This window comes from Hoplias malabaricus, chromosome 5 (assembly GCF_029633855.1).
Source record: "Hoplias malabaricus isolate fHopMal1 chromosome 5, fHopMal1.hap1, whole genome shotgun sequence".
NCBI lineage: Eukaryota > Metazoa > Chordata > Actinopteri > Characiformes > Erythrinidae > Hoplias > Hoplias malabaricus.
In genome coordinates this window covers 20,028,417-20,048,074 of record NC_089804.1, presented here as the reverse complement: position 1 = coordinate 20,048,074, position 19,658 = coordinate 20,028,417, and the positions used below count along the sequence as shown (strand labels likewise).

General features: G+C 41.8%; 1 protein-coding gene across 2 annotated transcripts in view; it reads right to left on the bottom strand.

The window, feature by feature from the left end:
* The window catches only part of grm7 (glutamate metabotropic receptor 7), a 200,501-nt gene that overhangs the window by 126,094 nt on the left and 54,749 nt on the right, over nucleotides 1-19,658 (bottom strand). For both annotated transcript variants that reach the window (XM_066670922.1, XM_066670921.1), the window contains exon 2: nucleotides 15,881-16,097. In XM_066670922.1, coding sequence (XP_066527019.1) covers nucleotides 15,881-16,097 — 217 coding nt within the window. The remainder of the gene's footprint in view (nucleotides 1-15,880; nucleotides 16,098-19,658) is intronic.

The following is a 19,658-nucleotide window of genomic DNA, read 5'->3' as shown; positions in this document are numbered from 1 at the left end:
AACTCCACTTCTGACGTCAAGTGCAGAGTCTGGCCCGAAATGAGTGCGCTTGGGTGCTGAATGGGGCTGTTTAAACAGGGGGAGAACACTGCTGTGGGGCTTGTGGGATTTTGACCAAAGCAAGTCACAGACGTTTCATTAAGAACCAGAACTGAAAGCAGGAGAAGAATGCAAACCTACAAACAAACACCCAATCATCCTCAGTGTATCTGTTGCTGTGACAGCTTCAGCATCAGTGTGGAGTTGAGTGGTGTCAGAGCTGCTGCCTTCTACCACAGTCCTCAGCCTGCCACACACACTGATTATGCAAGAGATGCTGAATTATTGAGGAATGCGCTGGAGAGAAGCTGAGGAGGGTTTCTCTCTTTTATTTTTCACACTTTCTTTTTTCCAGCAGGCATCACTGAGCCTGCAGGGCTCTCTACTGCAGAAGACCCTGTGTATCTTTATCATCTCTTTCTCGCCCTCTCTCTCTCTCTCTCTCTCTCTCTCTCTCTCTCTCTAGCTCCCAGCCCCTCCAAAAAACCTAGTCCAACCCGAACCGAGCAAGAGGCCAAGGAAAGCAATAAATCTGCCGCCATTTCATCCAGAGAACTATTGCTCTCGGAGGACAGATCACGTCAAGCTTGTCTGCCCGCCTCTCCTGCTGTTGTTTTATTTCTTCAGCCTATTTATTTATTTATTGGCGTGTTTTGGAGTGTTTCTGAAGGGGAGGAGCTGGAACTTCATTGTGACGAATGCCTTGGTTTAAGATTTAGACGTGGAGTCTAAATCCAAATATTGAACGTTGCATTGTTTTGTAGCAGAGTTACAGAATTCCACAGTCGGCAGGGATTTACAGATCCAAGGAGAAGGGGTACAACTGTGTGTTGCTTCCTCAGAAGATCGTGGCTTCATCCCCTAGCGATGCTACAGCCATTGCTCCCAAGCTGAGAGTCAAAATCAATCTCTCTCTCTCTGCAGTCACTCAGTGCAATGCTACCCAGGGCAGGAAGGGGCAGTTATTGTTCTCTTCCAAGTATGTTGACATCCAATAGATTCATAAATGAGAAGTGAGAAAATTATTAATGTGCCACTGTCATTGCTCTGCATCCATTCTATAACAATTCCATACAATTTCAATATATTGTAAGTTCCATATTGTTACATTATCGATTCCAGATAAGTTCCATTTGTGAATCATAAATCAATTCCAGATCAATCCCATATGTAATCCATATGCTGGTCCAAAAACACAGGTTGGAAGGTGGATTGGAGACTCAAAATGTCCATAGGTGTGAGTGTGTGAATGTGTGTCACCCTGCGAAGGACTGGCGCCCCCTCCAGGGTGTGCTTGCACCCAATGATTCCAGGTGAGTCTCTGTAAACTGGCTCCATTTAAGAGCAGCGTAGCCGCTAAACGACATTTCTCTGTGTTTAGCCTACAATCGCATATGAATTCTTTATCAATCATATCGATTCCCTATAGTTTTTATATACAGACGTCATATCAATTTGTCACATACAGACGTCACATATCAATTGAATATATATTCCATAGAAATTCAATTTTGATTCAAATAAACACATACATTTTTAATTGATTCCAAAAATCAGGAACTTTTACTTTGACAAACTGTAACTGAGGACCTTTTCTATACGTGATCCCAGCTGGTCCAGCATCCATAGGGTCACGTGTACATTTATTATTCTCATCCAAACTTACTGAATAGTTTAATTAAACTATGGCTTTGTGATAAATCATCAGAATAAGAATCAACATCAGATTGTTAGAGGCAATTGTGCATAAAATCAGGAGAGATTTTAAATTGTTGCTCAGAGGTGGCTAGAGGCGGCAAGGCATCGCTGACTTTACTGACACCATGTTCATTTATCACCTGTTTCCAATTACAGCTGCTAAAGCATCCAAACACAAACACCTATTGATCGGGGCGGAGCTCAGATAACATTTTTGGCAAAGGTTGCCACACGTCTCATTAGCCCCCCATTATCCACTTGCCTTTCTATGAGATTAGGGTTCTGCCCGGTTCTCTAGGAACAGAGATTCCAGGCACAAATACCTCCAGCAGGAAAGTGGCGACATCCGCCCTCTTCACAGGGCAGAAGTGGCTGAATTCCCTGCGTGTACGAGGTCTGCTGCTGTTGATGACTTGGAGAGAAGGGTCTAAAAGGAGATGAATAATGGATCAGCGGGAAGCTCTGCCCTCGGCTGATGTGTTGACGCCACCGCTTGCTGTCTGGGAGGAGCCGAGAGGGGCAAGACAACTTAATAACAGCTTTCCTCATTTGGCACAGGGCGCCATGGGGCCCTAAATTGTTACCTGGGTCCCAGTCACAGCCTCGTGAATGACTCGCTAATAACCATCTGCTCCCACTTTACTTTCCTCTACTGCCTTTATGGGACTCTGGTCTGGATCTATATGAAAGCATCCCATCACAGGCCATTATTTGCTGTCAACACTGAGGACGGATCTGTGGATAGACTTCTGAGTTTTTATTGTGGGGTCTATTTTGGAAAATTTGAATAGTTGAGATTCCAGTTCAATAAGGTACAGCCCTGAAGCAATGAGGTGTCCATGAGGAGTGCGCACTATGCACCGTTCGAACAGATATGGTTTCTTTTCTGGCTAATTCATGACCAGAAAGTTCATCTCACATTTCAACCCTCATGTTCACTAAATGCAAAATAATAATGATAATACAAATATAAATACATGAGAGTGTATGTGAATGAATGTCTGTATGTGTGGGGAGTGAAAGAGTGAATGTGTGTTGGCCCAAATATGGATTGGTGCTCTATCTTGGTGGTATAAGGGTAATGATAAATTAAAAAAAGACACCTGAACTAGTGGCATAAAAGTGACACAGATGTGGGGCTAATCATCGAATCTCTACATCATTAAACCCTCCCACTGAGCAGTTCTGTGACCCCAAGTATAGTTAGCTAACCACATACTTGGTTTGTTGATATTCGTGCCAATCCATGTACATGTGGAAAACCCCCGGAAAATGTACCCCTCTGCTCATAAATGTTCAACACCACCATGGAGACCATAGTGCCTACTGGCTAAAAGACATTGTTACCTTTTTGTCTTTCGTACCAATGGTATCAAATATGTATGTATACAGTATAAAAAAGGAGCAGCAATGGTATTTGTAACACTTGTACATAAACAATGTGTGATTAGTAGTTATTTAACAAACACCAAGCAAGCTCCCGTCCACTGGTGGCACTGTTGACAGAGGAGGTTACTTTAACTCAGCTCTGAATGTTGAGTGATCACACTGAGCAGGCGTCAGAGACCAAGCTGTATGCTCATGAAAATCGAACTATTGTCCTAAGCCACAGGAGGATGGGTTCCACTTTGGGTCTTGGCTCCTCTCAGCGGTCTTCATTAAGATCTGAGGGAGTTTGTTCTGCCTCCGTTAGCTCTGCAGCGCACACTTGGGGCTCAGACCTGCAATTCTGTATAGCTTTGATAGCACCACCTGGTTTAGCACTCTATAAATAACACTGACTGTAATAACTGTTCTTTGTATACACTGCATAATTCTTAGGAATGGTGTTGTAGTGAAACAAGATGGAATTTTGTACAGAGATTGAGCTTGTAAAAGCAAAAAAAGAAAGTTAAAAATTAAATATCATGTTTTTTTAACACATTCTTAAGTTTAGTAAAAGTCTAAGAGAACATTTTTTTCTTTATTTTGCTTTATTTAAAAAAAAGAGTTCTACAGTTTTGTTTGTGTTTTGGATCTGGAGGTCCATACCTGTCAATCACGAGTCTTCACTTTGGCATTGCACAAAAACTGGCGTTCAAAATCTCAGCGCCAAAATAAAACTATGATATTGACCTTAGGCTCTCGCTGTTCTTTATACAGAATGTTTAAATTGGAATAAATGTATGTGAACAGAATCAGCAGTGCAGGTTCAGACCCCTCAGGTTGAAGTGACAGAAGGACAAGCTCAGCTCTCGCCTGGAGGAGCATCTGCAGGAGTTGGAAGCATAAAAGCTGAAATTAAAGCAACGACCTTCCACTCTGAGCCACTGTCAGAGGCAGGCAAGGCTGACGCTAATTGTGGAATTGATTCATAAGAAGCAGTGAACTTTCCGGAAAGTAGTCCACTTAATCTGTCTCCGGGAGAAGAGGAGCTGGTCCAGTGATGGAGCACCGCTGTTAATTATTTACATGAAAGGTGAGACTGGAGAAGGTTCTCACAGAGTGGGGGGGGCTAAGGCTTTTCATTTGGCTGCTGCAAACATCTGAGGGAGCCGTGTGAAGTGGAAGTGTGTTATGATAGGTCCCAGCCTCCAGGGAAGTAAAGCAGCGGCTGACTCAATTTAACACCTGAGGACAAAAGCTCTCCGATAGAATCCAGCCGCTGCTGCTAAAGTGGAGCTCGTGCCGCCAGGATTTGTTCTGCAGAGTTCGAAAATCTGTAGCTTGACGTTTCAGCCGGAGCTGCTAAGCTTCAGAAAACCCAGCAGTGTGGACGAGCCAGAAAACACCAGTCATTTATTTCTGGAGGAGATATCTCTCAGATCTGATTTCTCCACAGCTGAAGGCCAAACATCATTTACAGAAAAGGTGCAGGAACTGCAGAACTCCCAAAACAATCAGCATCAGAAAAAGTAGCGCTGGAAACTTTCATCTTTCAGAGAAAAGAGAAGCAGAAAATAAAAAAATATAAAAAGAGAAATTACATCTAACGCTGAACTTTCAACCTGTTCCCGAAGTGAATTTGTAGATATTTGATTAAAAGAACATTGCCAGGATTCATTAAATGTGCACAAACTATAGTTTGCCTTTTAGGGATACACACTAGGATTTATAATGCTAAAGTAATGTGAAAAATCAGCCTTAATACTGACTCTAATCTCCAGAAACTCAGAAGCACTGTAACATTCTCCAACATCAGTTTACAGCAATGTTTCTGTGATTCTACTTCAGGCACAGAACAGAGATTTTGTGGATCTAGTGAAACAGCGCCACCAGTGGACAGGAGCTCACTAATGCCCAACAATCATAACTGAACATAATGTGGAAACGTTAGGAATATCTGTGCAGCTCCTTTGAACAGGTGTGTGTAATATTTTGGGATATCTTTTTGGAAATTTGGAGGTGTAGAGAAATGTCAGTTACATGTGAGTTGACTGAGGGAAGATGTCTCCAGCTAGCAGCCCCTTACACTACTATTATTTAAGGTGACTGTCAATTTTTGAAGCTCATTTAAACCTGTGTTCTGGTGCTGCTCAGAGGCTCCCCCTGCTGCTATCTGTGCGGTTATGTACTTTCCATGTTGCTGTGTTTCTGTTTGTCTTTTGCTGTTCTTTCTTCTTTGTGCCACGTCCATTGTAAACTGACCTTTGATTTGAGAAAAACACTATATAAATTTAATGTCATTATTATTATTAATCACATGTGATTTCTTATGGAAGATTAGAAGCAATAATAAAAGCTGAGGGTGAACACATTCAATACTGAAACTATTGATAATAAACACTCTTCTGTGTTGTCTTCTGAAAATGGAACTGTTTACTGTTGTGCAGTTTGAGCAGATAATTTGATCATCACACACTCACTGTCCGGTTTAATACAATCATTCTGCTCAAAGCCCAGTTAAATGTTCTTCACCAGAATCTGGATGTTCTGCTATATCATCTGAAGCTGGCTGATGAGTAAACAATCCGACCCCTGTCATTATCATTCAAAATAACCTCTAAAACCCATCAGATAATTGCTGTTTCATGAGGCTGATAATGATCCTGCATCCTTTTGGGGCACTGTGGGTCTTCCGTGATGGATCCTGATCGAGAAAGTGAAGTTAAGTGAAGTGAAATAAAGAAGTGAGGGCCCACTGTAATATATCCATTATCACTGTTTGCAACACAATCAGGGGGCCTTAGATCGTTCAGTGGGAAAACAAACCTGTGGGTGAGGATGCAATCATCGGCCCGATTCCGCCGGAGATAACGCAGCGTAATTTGTTGTCTCATATGTGGTGAGCCCTTTCAGATGTGGCAAGTTTGGACGACACAATGAAAAGTCTGTCACAATGATGGATTGACTGCTTCCCGATGTTATAAATGCACTGTCGGTCTTGTCGCTTGATTGATAAATGACCCAGTCCACGTTGGACAGACAGCCTCATATCGCCCGACATCTCTGTTGTGTCCTGGCTCTGTAATGAAATCATGCTAAGAGCTGATTAAAACATCTCCCAGTCACACCGCAGACCGGCCAGGCCGGAGGTGCCGAGTCCGGCGAGCCGGAGATGAACCGGCGAGATGGTTGAAATTTTGATCCCATTCTCACAGAACTTCAAAGCACTTGAGTGACTCAGAGAAAGAAAGAAAAGACAAGAGCTGCATCCAAATGGTCGGAGCAGCGCTTTGTTCTCCCAGCTGGTCTGAAATGAAAAGAAAGGTTGGACGGAATGGAAAAAAAACTGAAAAAACTAGCGCCTCGGATGATGAGGACACATCTACAAAGGATCCTAGAACCTCAATTACGCGAGCTAGCTCTTGTAAAGATAAAAAATATCTGAAACTTCTGTTAGAACTTCCCTCATGAAAGAATGTTCAGCTCCAGGAGCCGAACTTCAAGAAAGAGAGATGAACACGTCTTAATAACAGCTCTCAGTTTCTCTTCAGCTTGAATACTCACATTCAGTGCTAAAATATGAGCATTTTAATGTTTAAAATTATAAACGGAGGTCAGTGGTGGTCTAGCGCCCTCTCCAGGGTGTGGCCTTGAGCCAGTGATTCCAGCTAGCCTCCAATAGCACTGCCAAAGGAAGAAAGTGCTGACAGAAGATGAATGAATGAATAGAAGGTTGTGCATATAACAAAAACTGTGATAATGCTTATTCCACAACAGGTCCAAAAGTATCTACACAGAACTTTTGTTGAGGGAAACTGGCTTCTTAAAGAGTAACTACATGCTTAGATTTTTTTGCCATATGTTGCCATATGCAAATTAATGAAGGCAGTATTTTGAAATGAAGGTGTTTGTAACTACGTCTAATTATAGACAGCCTTTAAAAACAGGAATATTCAAACACTTCACCAGAGCACAGGTGTGCCTACATGTTTTGCCAAATTAATTACAACTTTAAAGACACTGGAGCAGAAAACAGTCAGTGTTTATACAAGCATTGATTTCAGACACGGCTTGATGCCTTCTTCCCTTTAGAATGCTGCCTTAATAGACATCGTTCTGGTTGTTTCAGACACAGTCTATGTCTCAAAGTTCCACCAGAGGGGGTGTAGTTACCCATTAATGTGGTCTGTTGTGCACACACAGCTTGTGTAATCTTCATAGAAAAGCATTGACAATAAGAAGGAACACCCAAGGTCACCACCCAGTGCCAGGTGTTTGCTAGAGGGTAGAAAGCACTAACAGGGTCAGAAAGCAGGTTTCTAAAGATGCTCCAGGCACAAGTGGGAGTTTTCAAGTAAATAACAACAACAAAAAAAGATATACAAACTTATCCTCTACGTTTTAGCGAGGCTAAGCTATTTACCCAAATAACCTCTGACAGAATATGTATCGCAGCTCCTCGGCACTGATTTTTCAAGCAGGGGTATTTAGGCTAGAAGAGCCAAGCTCCATCTACCTCTCAAAAACATCACCACCAGCACACGATATCCTGCAATTTTAATGAGTGATTAGGCTACACATGAAGACATGGCCCCTGCAATATTAATGAACGCCAAACTTGAAATAGTCAGCCCTTGGGAAGTCATTAGCTTTGACAGGTCCTTTCAAATTGCACCGTATCCCAATCAGAACATTTCCTTTAGCCATGGCCATGTTGCAGCCAGGTATCTCACCTAACACGCACCAGAAGCGCTGGTCTCTGGAGGTCAAGAACCAGAAAACAGCTCCGGTGAAGCATACAAAGCATGCTCTTGCAACCGAGCGCAGTCTTCTTTCAAACTGCTGCTCACGCAGGATTGCTGATTGCATCACTGCGCTTGGAGGAGAATGCTAAGTGCTTAGTGCCGTGCAATTGTGTGGACACCCATCCGGATGCTGAATCACGCCGTATGTTCTGGAAGTGGTCCCAGAAGTTCGATTAACATTATGTAAATGAGGTGTAATTCAGCGTTCTAGAAATGTTACATCACCTTGACTGAACTTCACACAATGCTGGTGTAAAGCACTTTATGAGTGACACTATATCATGTGTGTTCCTGTGACTGTAGTCCATCTGTTGCTCTGCATTTTTTGTCACCCCTTTCCCCCTGTTCTTCAGCGCTCAGGACCCCCACAGAGCAGGTGTGATGTGGTGGTGGATCATTCTCAGCGCTGCAGTGACACTGACGTGGTGGTGGTGTGTTAGTGTGTGTTGTGCTGGTGTAGAGTGGATCAGACACAGCAGTGCTGCTGGAGTTTTTAAACCCTGTGTCCACTCTCGTTGGTCATCTGTTGCTGCACAGTGTGTGTTGGTCGTCCTCTAGTCCTTCATCAGTGGACACAGGACACTCTTTAAAAAACTCCAGCAGCACTGCTGTGTCTGATCCACTCTACACCAGCACAACACACACTAACACACCACCACCACGTCAGTGTCACTGCAGCCATTAAAAGGATCCAGCACCCAAAGCATACCTGCTCTGTAGGGGTCCTGAGTGTTGAAGAACAGGGTTAATGGGGGCTAACAAAGTATTCAGAGCAAAATATAAACAACTGAGTGCACCTGTATGCTCAGTAAAGTCGATAAAACTGAAGAGGCCTTTACGAATTGTAGCTGCATAGAGATCCTCATATGCCCCTTGTTAAAGTAACCATAAGTGGACGTTAAATTAAAAACACCAAGACTGCCCTCAGTCTGCCAAACTGAAGAGAAGGCCCTCTCCCACTTTGCCCTTGAATTGGATTAGCATTTACCTCTACGTCAAAAAGCTACTGATTGGCTCCTGAGCGGCAGCTGGATCAGGATGTTGTGCCCTGTAGCAGAGAGCTGCCATGGATGCCACAGCCATCTGCGAGTGACAGTCCATGAGAGCACAATTGGCTCTTCTGCCTTCTGGGTAGAAAACATGGCTTAGTTCCTCTCTCTCCCTGTCAATCTGGTCAGTACTGGTCAGTCGTGGGCATCTGCCAACCCCCACATCGAGAACTTGGCAGTCCACTGCTCAATTAGGACTCACTGAGAAAAGATGACTTGGAAAATATATTATTTTAGTGCAATTGTGAGGTATTTTCTTACAAATACATGGTTCTTGCCAATGTACTACAAAGGTAAACATGGTTTGCTGCAGTAGGGGCTTCTACACTTCTAGAAAGGTATTAAAATAGATGCCAGAGCACTTTGACAGGACCTGGCAGTTCTGAGGCCTGTAAATATTAGTGAGGTCAGCTACAGATGTTTGAGGATTGGTCCTGGAGCTCAAAAGCATCTCTAGTTTGAAAACAAGCCATGCCTACAAGTACGTTTGAGAAAGAAGCTGGTCTCAAGATACAGACATCTCTTACTCAAACATACCATTCCACCTTAGAAGATGTGGAGCTTCTGAATGAAAACAAACAGGAGGTCAAGGTTGTTTTACTGTGAGAACAGTAGTTCTCCAGAATTGTCTACATTGCCTTTAAACAGCAGGTCGAGGCTGAACAGAAAACCAGACAACCACAAATCCTCTCCACTCAGAGACTCCGACTAGGAGCCATGTCTTACGCAGTGTATTTGTGAGGTATGCTTCCTTATTCATCTGAGCTCAGTGAAACTAACAAGAGCCTGGAAGAGCCAGGGCTTTGGATTTGGAATTGTAGGACAATGAAATGAGCAAATTAGTCCTCAATATGAGGCACATCTGTTTTAATCCCAAGCAGGCCTTAACGACAACAAATGCCATGATACCGGGCCAAAGCACATCCCTGGCAACGCAAAGTTAAGATGACAAATACCAGCTGACAAATACCTGGAAGCAGTGCTAGGTGTGGGTAATTTGACAGGGAGGACAGATTTAGGCATGGTACACTAGTCCAAACACTTGTCAAAACTGACACAGAGAATGGCAGTCGGAATAAATCTGGAATAAGCGTTCCAGCTTCATGGCGAGGGAACAGACCTCCACCAAACTGTCCAGAGCTTCTTTTCTAAAGGGACATTAATCTGTTGCTGTGATGGACATAAAATGTCAAACACGGTTTTATCGTCATTGCACAGCATCACAATGAGATTTGTACACACACACACACACACACACACACACACACATCCAGAATGGTGGGCAGCCACCTCAGAGCACAGGGAGCAGTTTGGGGTTAGGGTTTTGCTCAGTGGCCTTCTGCTGCAAATGATGAGGGAGGACAAAATGGTGTTGCTTCACTCCCCCACTGTCATTTTTCTGCTCGTCCTGGTAAACAAATCAGTGCCCTTCCAGTCTGAAGTCCACCCTCCACAATTGCAGCAATAACCATCAGTCGGTTCTTTTAGATGTCACAGTTCTTACATTACCACCACATTTGCTTTAGAACCTTTGAGTTTGTGAGCTCCTTCCTTGTGTTCTTCACAATCACAGATATCATTTCAAATGTTGGTATTTGGACAATTATCCAGTTAACATCCATGGAAGTCTATAGAAACAAGATTTAACATTCATTCATTCATTCATTATCTGTAACCCTTATCCAGTTCAGGATCGCGGTGGGTCCAGAACTTACCTGGAGTCATTGGGAATACACCCTGCAGGGGGCGCCAGTCCTTCACAGGGCAACACACACACACTCACACCTATTAACACTTTTGAGTCGCCAATCCACCTACCAACGTCTGTTTTTGGACTGTGGGAGGAAACCAGAGCACCAGGAGGAAACCCACGCAGACACAGGGAGAACACACCACACTCCTCACAGACAGTCACCCGGAGGAAACCCACGCAGACACAGGGAGAACACACCACACTCCTCACAGACAGTCACCCGGAGGAAACCTACGCAGACACAGAGAGAACACACCACACTCCTCACAGACAATCACTCGGAGGAAACCCACACAGACACAGAGAGAACACACCTCACTCCTCACAGACAGTCACCCGGAGGAAACCTACGCAGACACAGAGAGAAAACACCACACTCCTCACAGACAGTCACCCGGAGGAAACCCATCCAGACACAGAGAGAACACACTACACTCCTCACAGACAGTCACCCGGAGTGGGGCTCGAACCCACACCCTCCATGTCCCTGGACACTACCTGCTGCACCACCGTGCCGCCCCAAGTGTTAACAAAAAATGTTAATGCAGCCATTAAGCAGAAAGCATTCTCAGTCCTTTCACTCTTAAAATAAAAAATGGTGCTACAGAAGTTGCTTTGAGTGACACCATAGAAGAACAATTTTTGGTTTCATAAAGAACAATTTTAATAATTATGTTTAAATTGGAAAGGAACATTAAAACTGAGTGAGGAATTTCTTTTCATGGAACCAAATGTTATTCTTCTATGGCATCATCAAAGAACCCTTTGTATCACTTTCATTTTCCTTAGTGTTGCCTTTGACTTAGTTTAACATGACAATGCCATTATCCCCGTATAGCAACAAAGTGTAAAGCAGTATCATCCCTAAACTTGTAGCATTTGGAAAGCACTGAGAAGCAGTATTTCCTTTATCCCAGAACTTGTTAACACCACATTAGAGTGTAAAACTCAGCTTTGCTCTGCTTGAGCCCAGGGCCTTGTTTTACATGCATCACGGCTACGGACAGCAGCCTTTCAGGAGCTCAGATAAAATTTCCTCGCTTCCCCTTGCTAGACCTCCTCTCATGTCTTTGAAGGACAGGCAAATAACTTCCAGCAGTCTTCTCCACCTTCCACACTGGCAGCCCTGGAGATAGGCATCCACCCACCAAGCTAGCTCTGTCAGCCTCTCAAAAAGTACACAATGTCTTCAGCACGCTGCTCCTCTCAGCTATAAGCGTCAACATTAGCACTCGGCTCGGTTTGTTCAACTGTGGCCAAACACCTGCTAAAAATAAATATCATGTCCCACATGTGCCCAGACCTGCAGGAGAAAAGTTCTGTAACACTTCCTGAGGTCCTGTTTTTATATAGATTTAGAAAGATTTTGTATATGGCCTTATACAGGTTACATAACACAGTAGCATGCTATAGACTGGAAATATGTGAGTCATGCCATGGGAACAAGTTGTTTTTTAACAAAAATCCAATGTCCTTTTTCTAATTAATGCTATACTCTCAGAAAACCACTTACTGTGGTGATACCCTCAAGGGAACATATTCATTACCTTTAATTATGGAATATAATTGTACCATATAATATATTAATTGTAGATTTTTAAGTTGTGTTGATTTCATATCCATTCATCTCCAAGACTTTTTTTTTTTCTATAATGAACTGATCAAACATATCCCACTCTCCTTCTGGAGACGAGAATGTAATGAACCTTTAGGGAACACAACTGGACTCTAACACCACTGCTGTACCTTCAAAGATACACTACACTGTTTGTAGCTTTAGTGACAGAAATGTACCTGTACATAACCTTTATTTCTTACAGTGTAAATTATTATATAATAATTCAGGACCTGTAACAAATTGGTAATAAATTTTGGAAAAATGTTGAAATGGAAAGTTCACATGGTTGCTATGTTGTGTCTATGTGGTTAAACTGTCTTAGCTAAATGATTGCTATGATATCTGAAGTGGTTTCTAAGTTGCCCCGTGTGGTTGCTAAGATATATCAGGCAGTTTGTTATGTGTTCCAGCTGGCTGCATTAGCTGTTGATAAAGTTATTTCAGGTGATTAATAAGTTGTTTCAGGCTAGTGCTGAGCTGTACCAGGTGATCGCTATGGTGTTTCAAGATTGTTGCTATGATTCCTGGTGGTTGCTAGGGTGATGGCAAATGAAAGCTGTGGTACAAAATGTGCACCAATTCATTCCTGATTCCTCAGAACATGCTTATATTTATTATTATTATTATTTTTAAAATTATTTTTAATTTTTAAAAACATTTGTGATACAACCTCAAAAATTATGAAGGATTTCTGAGAAAATGATGTGGTATTAGTCATTGAAAATACTAATTTGCTTGTTTTAATTACACAAGATATATTGTTCTTTCATAAGTTATGATTTACCAAATTACAAGTTCACGAATCTCTATCTAAAAAAATCTCAACACGATTATATATAAATATATGATTTTGGTCTTATAAACATTAATGAACCTTACTTTCATGATGTCATAGACATATATGCCTTATTAAGTGTTGTTACAATGACGTCCAATCACGTACACACGCTTATAGCAGGTATTATAAATCATAAAGGCACTATATATACATTTTTGAAGTCTTTTGAAGCGTGAAAATTCAGAAGAAGTGCTACCAAATGTTCTTGGCTTCCAATGATACAAGCTTTGCTCTGAGGCTTGAAAAAAGCCAGGATGAGCCATGGGCCCAATCTCCGTCTTCCACTGCAACGGTAATCGATAGAGATGCACTCCACCCTCTCGCTAAGCTGGAGAGAGTAGCTCTAATTAAGAGACTGAGCTGAGTAGGAAATGAGACACTGAAAGTACAGATGGAGGAACACCTCAGATGATCAATATGCAGAACGCCCCAACACCACAGAGCACATCCCATCCCACTACATAGCACTTTAAAACGCAGACCAAGGAGATTAATCACTAAGACCAGGGATGCAGGGGTTGGGGCTATTGCCATGATTATAGTTAAATGAAGTCTAAGATGAGTTGTACTCAAGCAGCATGACTATCTCTGATGACTGACAACCTGAGAAATGAGCAGCTATTCATTTAACCCTTTAGACATCACACAGTGAAGCATTCATCTGCTACAAAAAATACATCGCAATTAGAGAAACATCAAGTTCATGGGATTTTCTCTAATTTTGTGCATGTACATGTGAATCTCTGTCAGCTACCCAGTGAGAAATATCATTCTCAATCCTGCTCCAACCCTAATTTAAACCTTAAACCCTAACCCTGACCAAAACTCTAACTCTAGATCTAATCTCCAGAAGGTCAGAAGCTGCAGGATTGTCCTTCAACAGTTTCCCTGTGTGGATGTAGGAAAAACAGCACCCCCCGTGGATTAGGAGCTTGCTTTGTGATTATAAAACAAGTGTAAATGGCTCATCAATGCCACTGTAACCCGTGCCAAAAGTCTCGAGTAAAACTTTATCACTGTATAATAACCACTGCTCCAGAACAAAGTGATATCATATATCATAACCAGTCATAAAATATTGTGATGTAAAAATGTTCTAAACATCAAGGCTTCCCTAACAGTGGCTTTTATTCATAGCTTACTTTTGTTTTCACCAGAAATAAATGTAATTTCTAATTCCAAACAAATGATTATCCTCTGTTAATTACAGCAACATTATTTACATAGTATTTGATAGAGCTGTTTCTGTAATAATGCTGTTGCCACTCGGAGCACAAGCTAAAACTCCATTCTTCACTCTGTTCCTATCATCGGGGGGCTGTGAAGTTCACTCCCATCCCTTAGACTCTCCAACCACCTTCCATCTCCATGCCCAATCACCTGCTTTCATTCTCAGGATCTATTTGTAGTGAAGCTGCAGCCAAGTAAATCTGATTCTAAACCACAACAGCCCATATATTATAGTCTTTATGCTCATAATAAAAATAGATGTAAAGAAGGTCAGGTATATGATCAACATTTATTCTGAAATCAAGAGTATAAACAGGAAGTCACTATCCCATTTGCTGATCTACCAGACTCTAGTCTTCTAGGAAGGCATTGTAACATATATTGGGACTTTGTATTGAGTATTTGATTGTATGCAGCCATATAAATTATAGTCAGGTGGAACTACATCACCATGGAACAAAATAACCACTGCTCCATGGCACAATAGTAAATACTTAGGGGTCTTCATACCTCTCTAGCTGACACTTGGCATTGACCATGGTAACCTTATGCTCCTTACAGCTAAACGTGTTTGGCATTGCTTTTCTATAGAGCTTGTACACAATGTCCAGGGTGTTATAAATGGATACACAGTATAGTAGCTGAAATCTCTGATTATAAGAGGTGCCAACCTTTGAAGATGCAGTGCATTGTGTTTTCTACATTGTTCACATTGCTATAACAGCGATCAAAGCAACCTGATCATGGCAGAAAATCAAAAATTAAGTGTGGCAGCTCAGCACGAACAAAGAAAAACACTCTGCCTTGTGAATGATTGAATATTTGCTGACTGCCAGAAAAGGACATCACTCACTGGGTAAGACCAAGATAATGTGCCAGAATATCCCAGAGGCTTGCCAGCAAACTTATTTGATGCTGTGCTTTTGCCAAAAGATTACAACCATGAAACCAAATAATGAGTCGCTGGGGATGGATCACAAAAGGGAAATGTGGAATGGCATTGGAGCACGTTCCTGGGACAAGGAGAAGAAAACGACACCCTTGAGGAGCTTCGCCAGAAGTCGATTCATGTAACTGCTTTGTTATTAGCACAAGACTATTATGGAGGATTAAATACGGCATCTCCGACTGCCACTCCAACTCCCTTCCATGTCATTAGGAAGCTCCGAGTCTAATTTATGCCCTAAAACCTACAAGTCATGTCTCATCAATTGGCTTTCTTCGTTAATGAGGGAGAAGGGTGGAATTATCCCTGGGGCGTGTAGCACATTGTTTGTTTTGACATCTGGATGACTGTGCATCATTTCATTGAAGACCTTTCACACACAGCTTTATCTCCATAACTGACTGACATCACCGTAGACTTCCATTCAGTCCATTATTCATGTGTTCAGCCTAAGAGTTTCCATCACTTTCACTGTCACTGTGAACAGGGGATTAAGATTTTTAGTACCTTATAATTCTTACACATTTTGACATGCTTACCTGCTTCTCGAGAAATCTGCATGAAGGCCTCCACTCCTTTCTCCCCATAGCTCCCTTCTGAAGCCACTGTAGATACATAGTTCCAGCCCATTGCCTTAACAATGTCCACCATGGCCTGGGCCTGGAATGAGTCCGGAGGAACCACACGTGAGAAGAAGTCATAGCGCCGGTCGTCACTCAGCTCTGGAGCTGTGGAAGCGTAGCTGATCTGAGGAATCTGGAAAGAAATGAGAACATGACTTAAACACAGTGTAATCAAACAACTGAAATACTTTATAAGAAACCAAAGCTAAATTGAAGACACACTACTCTTATAGGTATGAAATATTGTAATTGTCTGAGTGGGGAATCAACCCCAGTCGTTATCCGCTATGCTAAACCACCTGCATGTAAATCAAATCAAATCAAATTTATTTATATAGCGCTTTTCACAACTGATGTTGTCACAAAGCAGCTTCACAGAATTCCAGTAAGACAAAGATTTGACATGAAATGTAAAACCCTCAAGTGAGCAAGCCAGGGGCAACAGTGGCAAGGAAAAACTCCCCCAGATGAGGAAGAAACCTTGGGAGGAACCAAGGCTCACAAGGGGTGACCCATCCTCCTCTGGTCAATCTACTGGTGATGATAGTTAGTAGTCCATGAGAACTTCAGTGTAGGGACAGCTTCAAGGCACTTGGTGGTTGCTGGAGCGTGGGCAGCTGGTCTGAAGCGTGGAGGAGGGTCTCGACAGTCATCCATCAGTGTCCAGACAGACAGGTGGGCAGTCGTTTACTCAGAAAGATGTAAAGGGATGGAATTAGTTTTGAACTGTTTGGTGTTTGTAAAGTAGAAAATATGAAAATTTCCAGAGTGTGGCTAATGACTCCGGCAGATCTGACTATGACAGTAGTCCTCATAATGCTGGTAATACTGGAGGGTTATTCATACTAGATCTAAGCAGCAGCAAATATTGCCTTCTGTACAGAAACTATGGACTGAGATTAGACTGAAAACTAGATGGAATAAGTTTACAGTGGTCAGGCCACGGCTCGGTCGTACTGCAGCGGCAGCAGATTTTGCTTGGTCAAATAATGGAGCGCTGGGCAATAGAATCTCTTTCTGAAAATGCATTCATCATCTCGGACAGGCTGCATAATGCACTCATTGTTTTGTGAGTTATGTAATGAAACAGTGAGTGGCGCATTTAAGCATTCAGACTCAACCGCGACCATGCTGTGATGCCAACACTAAATCCCTGGACAGTCGCAAAACACGCTTAGCCTCTCTCCATCCATCTAGTTTTAAAGAGCAATAATGTTCCCTTTGGTGGGATTTTAGCCTTCAGCTTTACATCAACACGCAACTGGAGGGATTCCAGCTCTATGGCGTCAAAATAAGGCCAAACCGTAGAAGGTGAAAACATTCCCAGAAAAAAATGGAACTTTTCAGGCTTTTGTCCTGTATCCACTATGTTTTTAGTGTTTACGTTGATGCCACAGAGTAGTGCCCAAAGCTTCAGTTGCACAATGCAATTTGGTTAATCATAGGGCTGTGCGAATAATCAAAAGTGAACTGAATTTCTATTTGATGTAATCGAGCCTATATTACTACACAGTGAGTGCACAATGAGTGCACAAAAAAGAGACCCAGCAAATTAGAAAAACAATCCTAGCTTTAATACTGGAGTATATTTACAGTTAAAGCTCCATTAGTGAACTATAAGGCAAGAAAAAAAAAAGAGTAATGAAATAACTCTTCATTAATTGTAATCGGAATAATTCAGTTACTTGTGAAAATGATTTGCACTCTCATCACCCAGAACTAGTTGATTGCACCTCATTTCTCATTTAAATAATGTGAATCAACCTTTTCCCACAAGAAATAAATTAAGTTCAACTATCAGTCCACACTCACTGATGATCACTGGGAAGCCCTGCTTGAGAATTGGTCGAATAAAATACAATGAAAAAGACTTTCGCTGAAATGAAAATATAAAGCAAAAGCCCACCCCCCATATATTGTCCAATTAAAGTAGTCGGTTCAACTCAGTCATCCACCTCCACCTTCAAAGTTTGATCATGATGTTCTGTCAATCTTCTGGAAAAGTAGCTCTAAAGATGAAAAATATGGTCCCCCCTGCCACAGAGCCTTCCATTGCATAACACAGCAAATGAAGTTATGAGAAAATGCTAGGCAAAGATCTCCATCTCTAATCAACACGGAAGGACCTCCAGGCTGTTTTTCCTAATGTGTTCAATAATCACTCGCCTTGAGCCGAATATTCAATATCAAGGCAATACAGCGACGCGTTTTATCAGATGTAATAATTACGAAACGAAAAGGGAAATGAAAAAAAGCTTGAGAGTGATCTCACTTCTCCAGCTGTGCAGCAGTATCAGCCAAAATATTAATGGTATCTCAGAGTCTGTGGAGAGATCTGGATTCAGGTTTGCAAGCTTAGAGTTGCTGCCTTTCCCAGTCACTTTAAAGGGTATAAATAGCAGTGGCAGACTCAATTTTTGTGAATCTGAGAGTCTGGCCCAGTCCTGGAGCCTGAGGTTTAGTCAGCAACATATGTGCTTTACCTCCAAAAACAGTGTTCCTACAGGAATTTCTTCAGGGAGGACACTGTCCCTGCTGCTCTAGGACCATCTGCCCCAGCAGTAATTTTCTCTTAACCTCTGTGATGAAACACATTGCTAAACACACATTTAAAGGAGAAAACATCTGTAAGCGTTCGTTGGGCACTCTATGCTATAAGCAAGGTGCAGAACACATGTAGGTGTAATAAATGCAATATTTATTTACCTTTATCTTGTGCTGAATTGCAGAAAATTAAGATGAGCACAGTTTTATTTTGGGATGATGCCATTATTTTTGCAACAGTAGAAAGAAATTGGTCTAAATTAGTCTTCACAAGAATGATTTTAAAAAAAGGGGAACATTGTAAATTATTAAATTGATGTTTCTAGGAAAGTTATGAAAGAAAGACTCTGAAATTATATCCAGTGCAAAGCTTTAGTTATATATTTTAATAATGGTTTACTGCAGTCAGATTGACCAGTGTGATGCTTCTAGGTATAAGTAGATAAACCAGACACAGCGCTTCTAGGGTTAGAGCAGCCTCTAACAAGAACTCCGACTTCCAGAATACCCAGGTGATTGTCTAGGAGAAGGCTATTTAAACCCAGAGACACACTCAGAACATGTTAATTTCATTTAACTAAAGTAAATGAAATGAGAAAGAAAAACTGCAAGGTTAAAAAAAAAAAACAAGAAAATAAATATCAGCTTAATGAATGTGCTGCTGTATTTTTTGTGTGTGGTGCAGCAGTAGTGCTCCCGTCCTCTGCCTGAGGTCAGTGGTTCAAACACAAACTCAGCCAAGTGCGTATACACACATTCACCTAGCACTCACACTCTTTATGAGTATTTTTCTTCCTTTTCTAAATGTTTAACCCTTTTGTCACGTCACAAACAGGTCCCACTTCTTGCATTTTTTTGCCATCCCTGACCATGACAAATTGTCTTTAATTCTAGATCTCAGACTGAGATCACAATGGTGAAGTTCCACAAACTTAAAAAATTATTCTTGAACTCAATCACATAAAAAAAAATGGACCAATGATTGAACCTTTACACAGAGCTCCTTATATCAGATTTTTAGATTTCAATCTTCAAGTTTTCATTTCCCTACCCTCCTCCAAAATTTACATAGTGATGTTTCTGCAGTGCTGAGTCTGGAGTAGCAATGTCAGAGGCCCTATTCTCTCTGTTACAGCTTAGTGGAGCATCA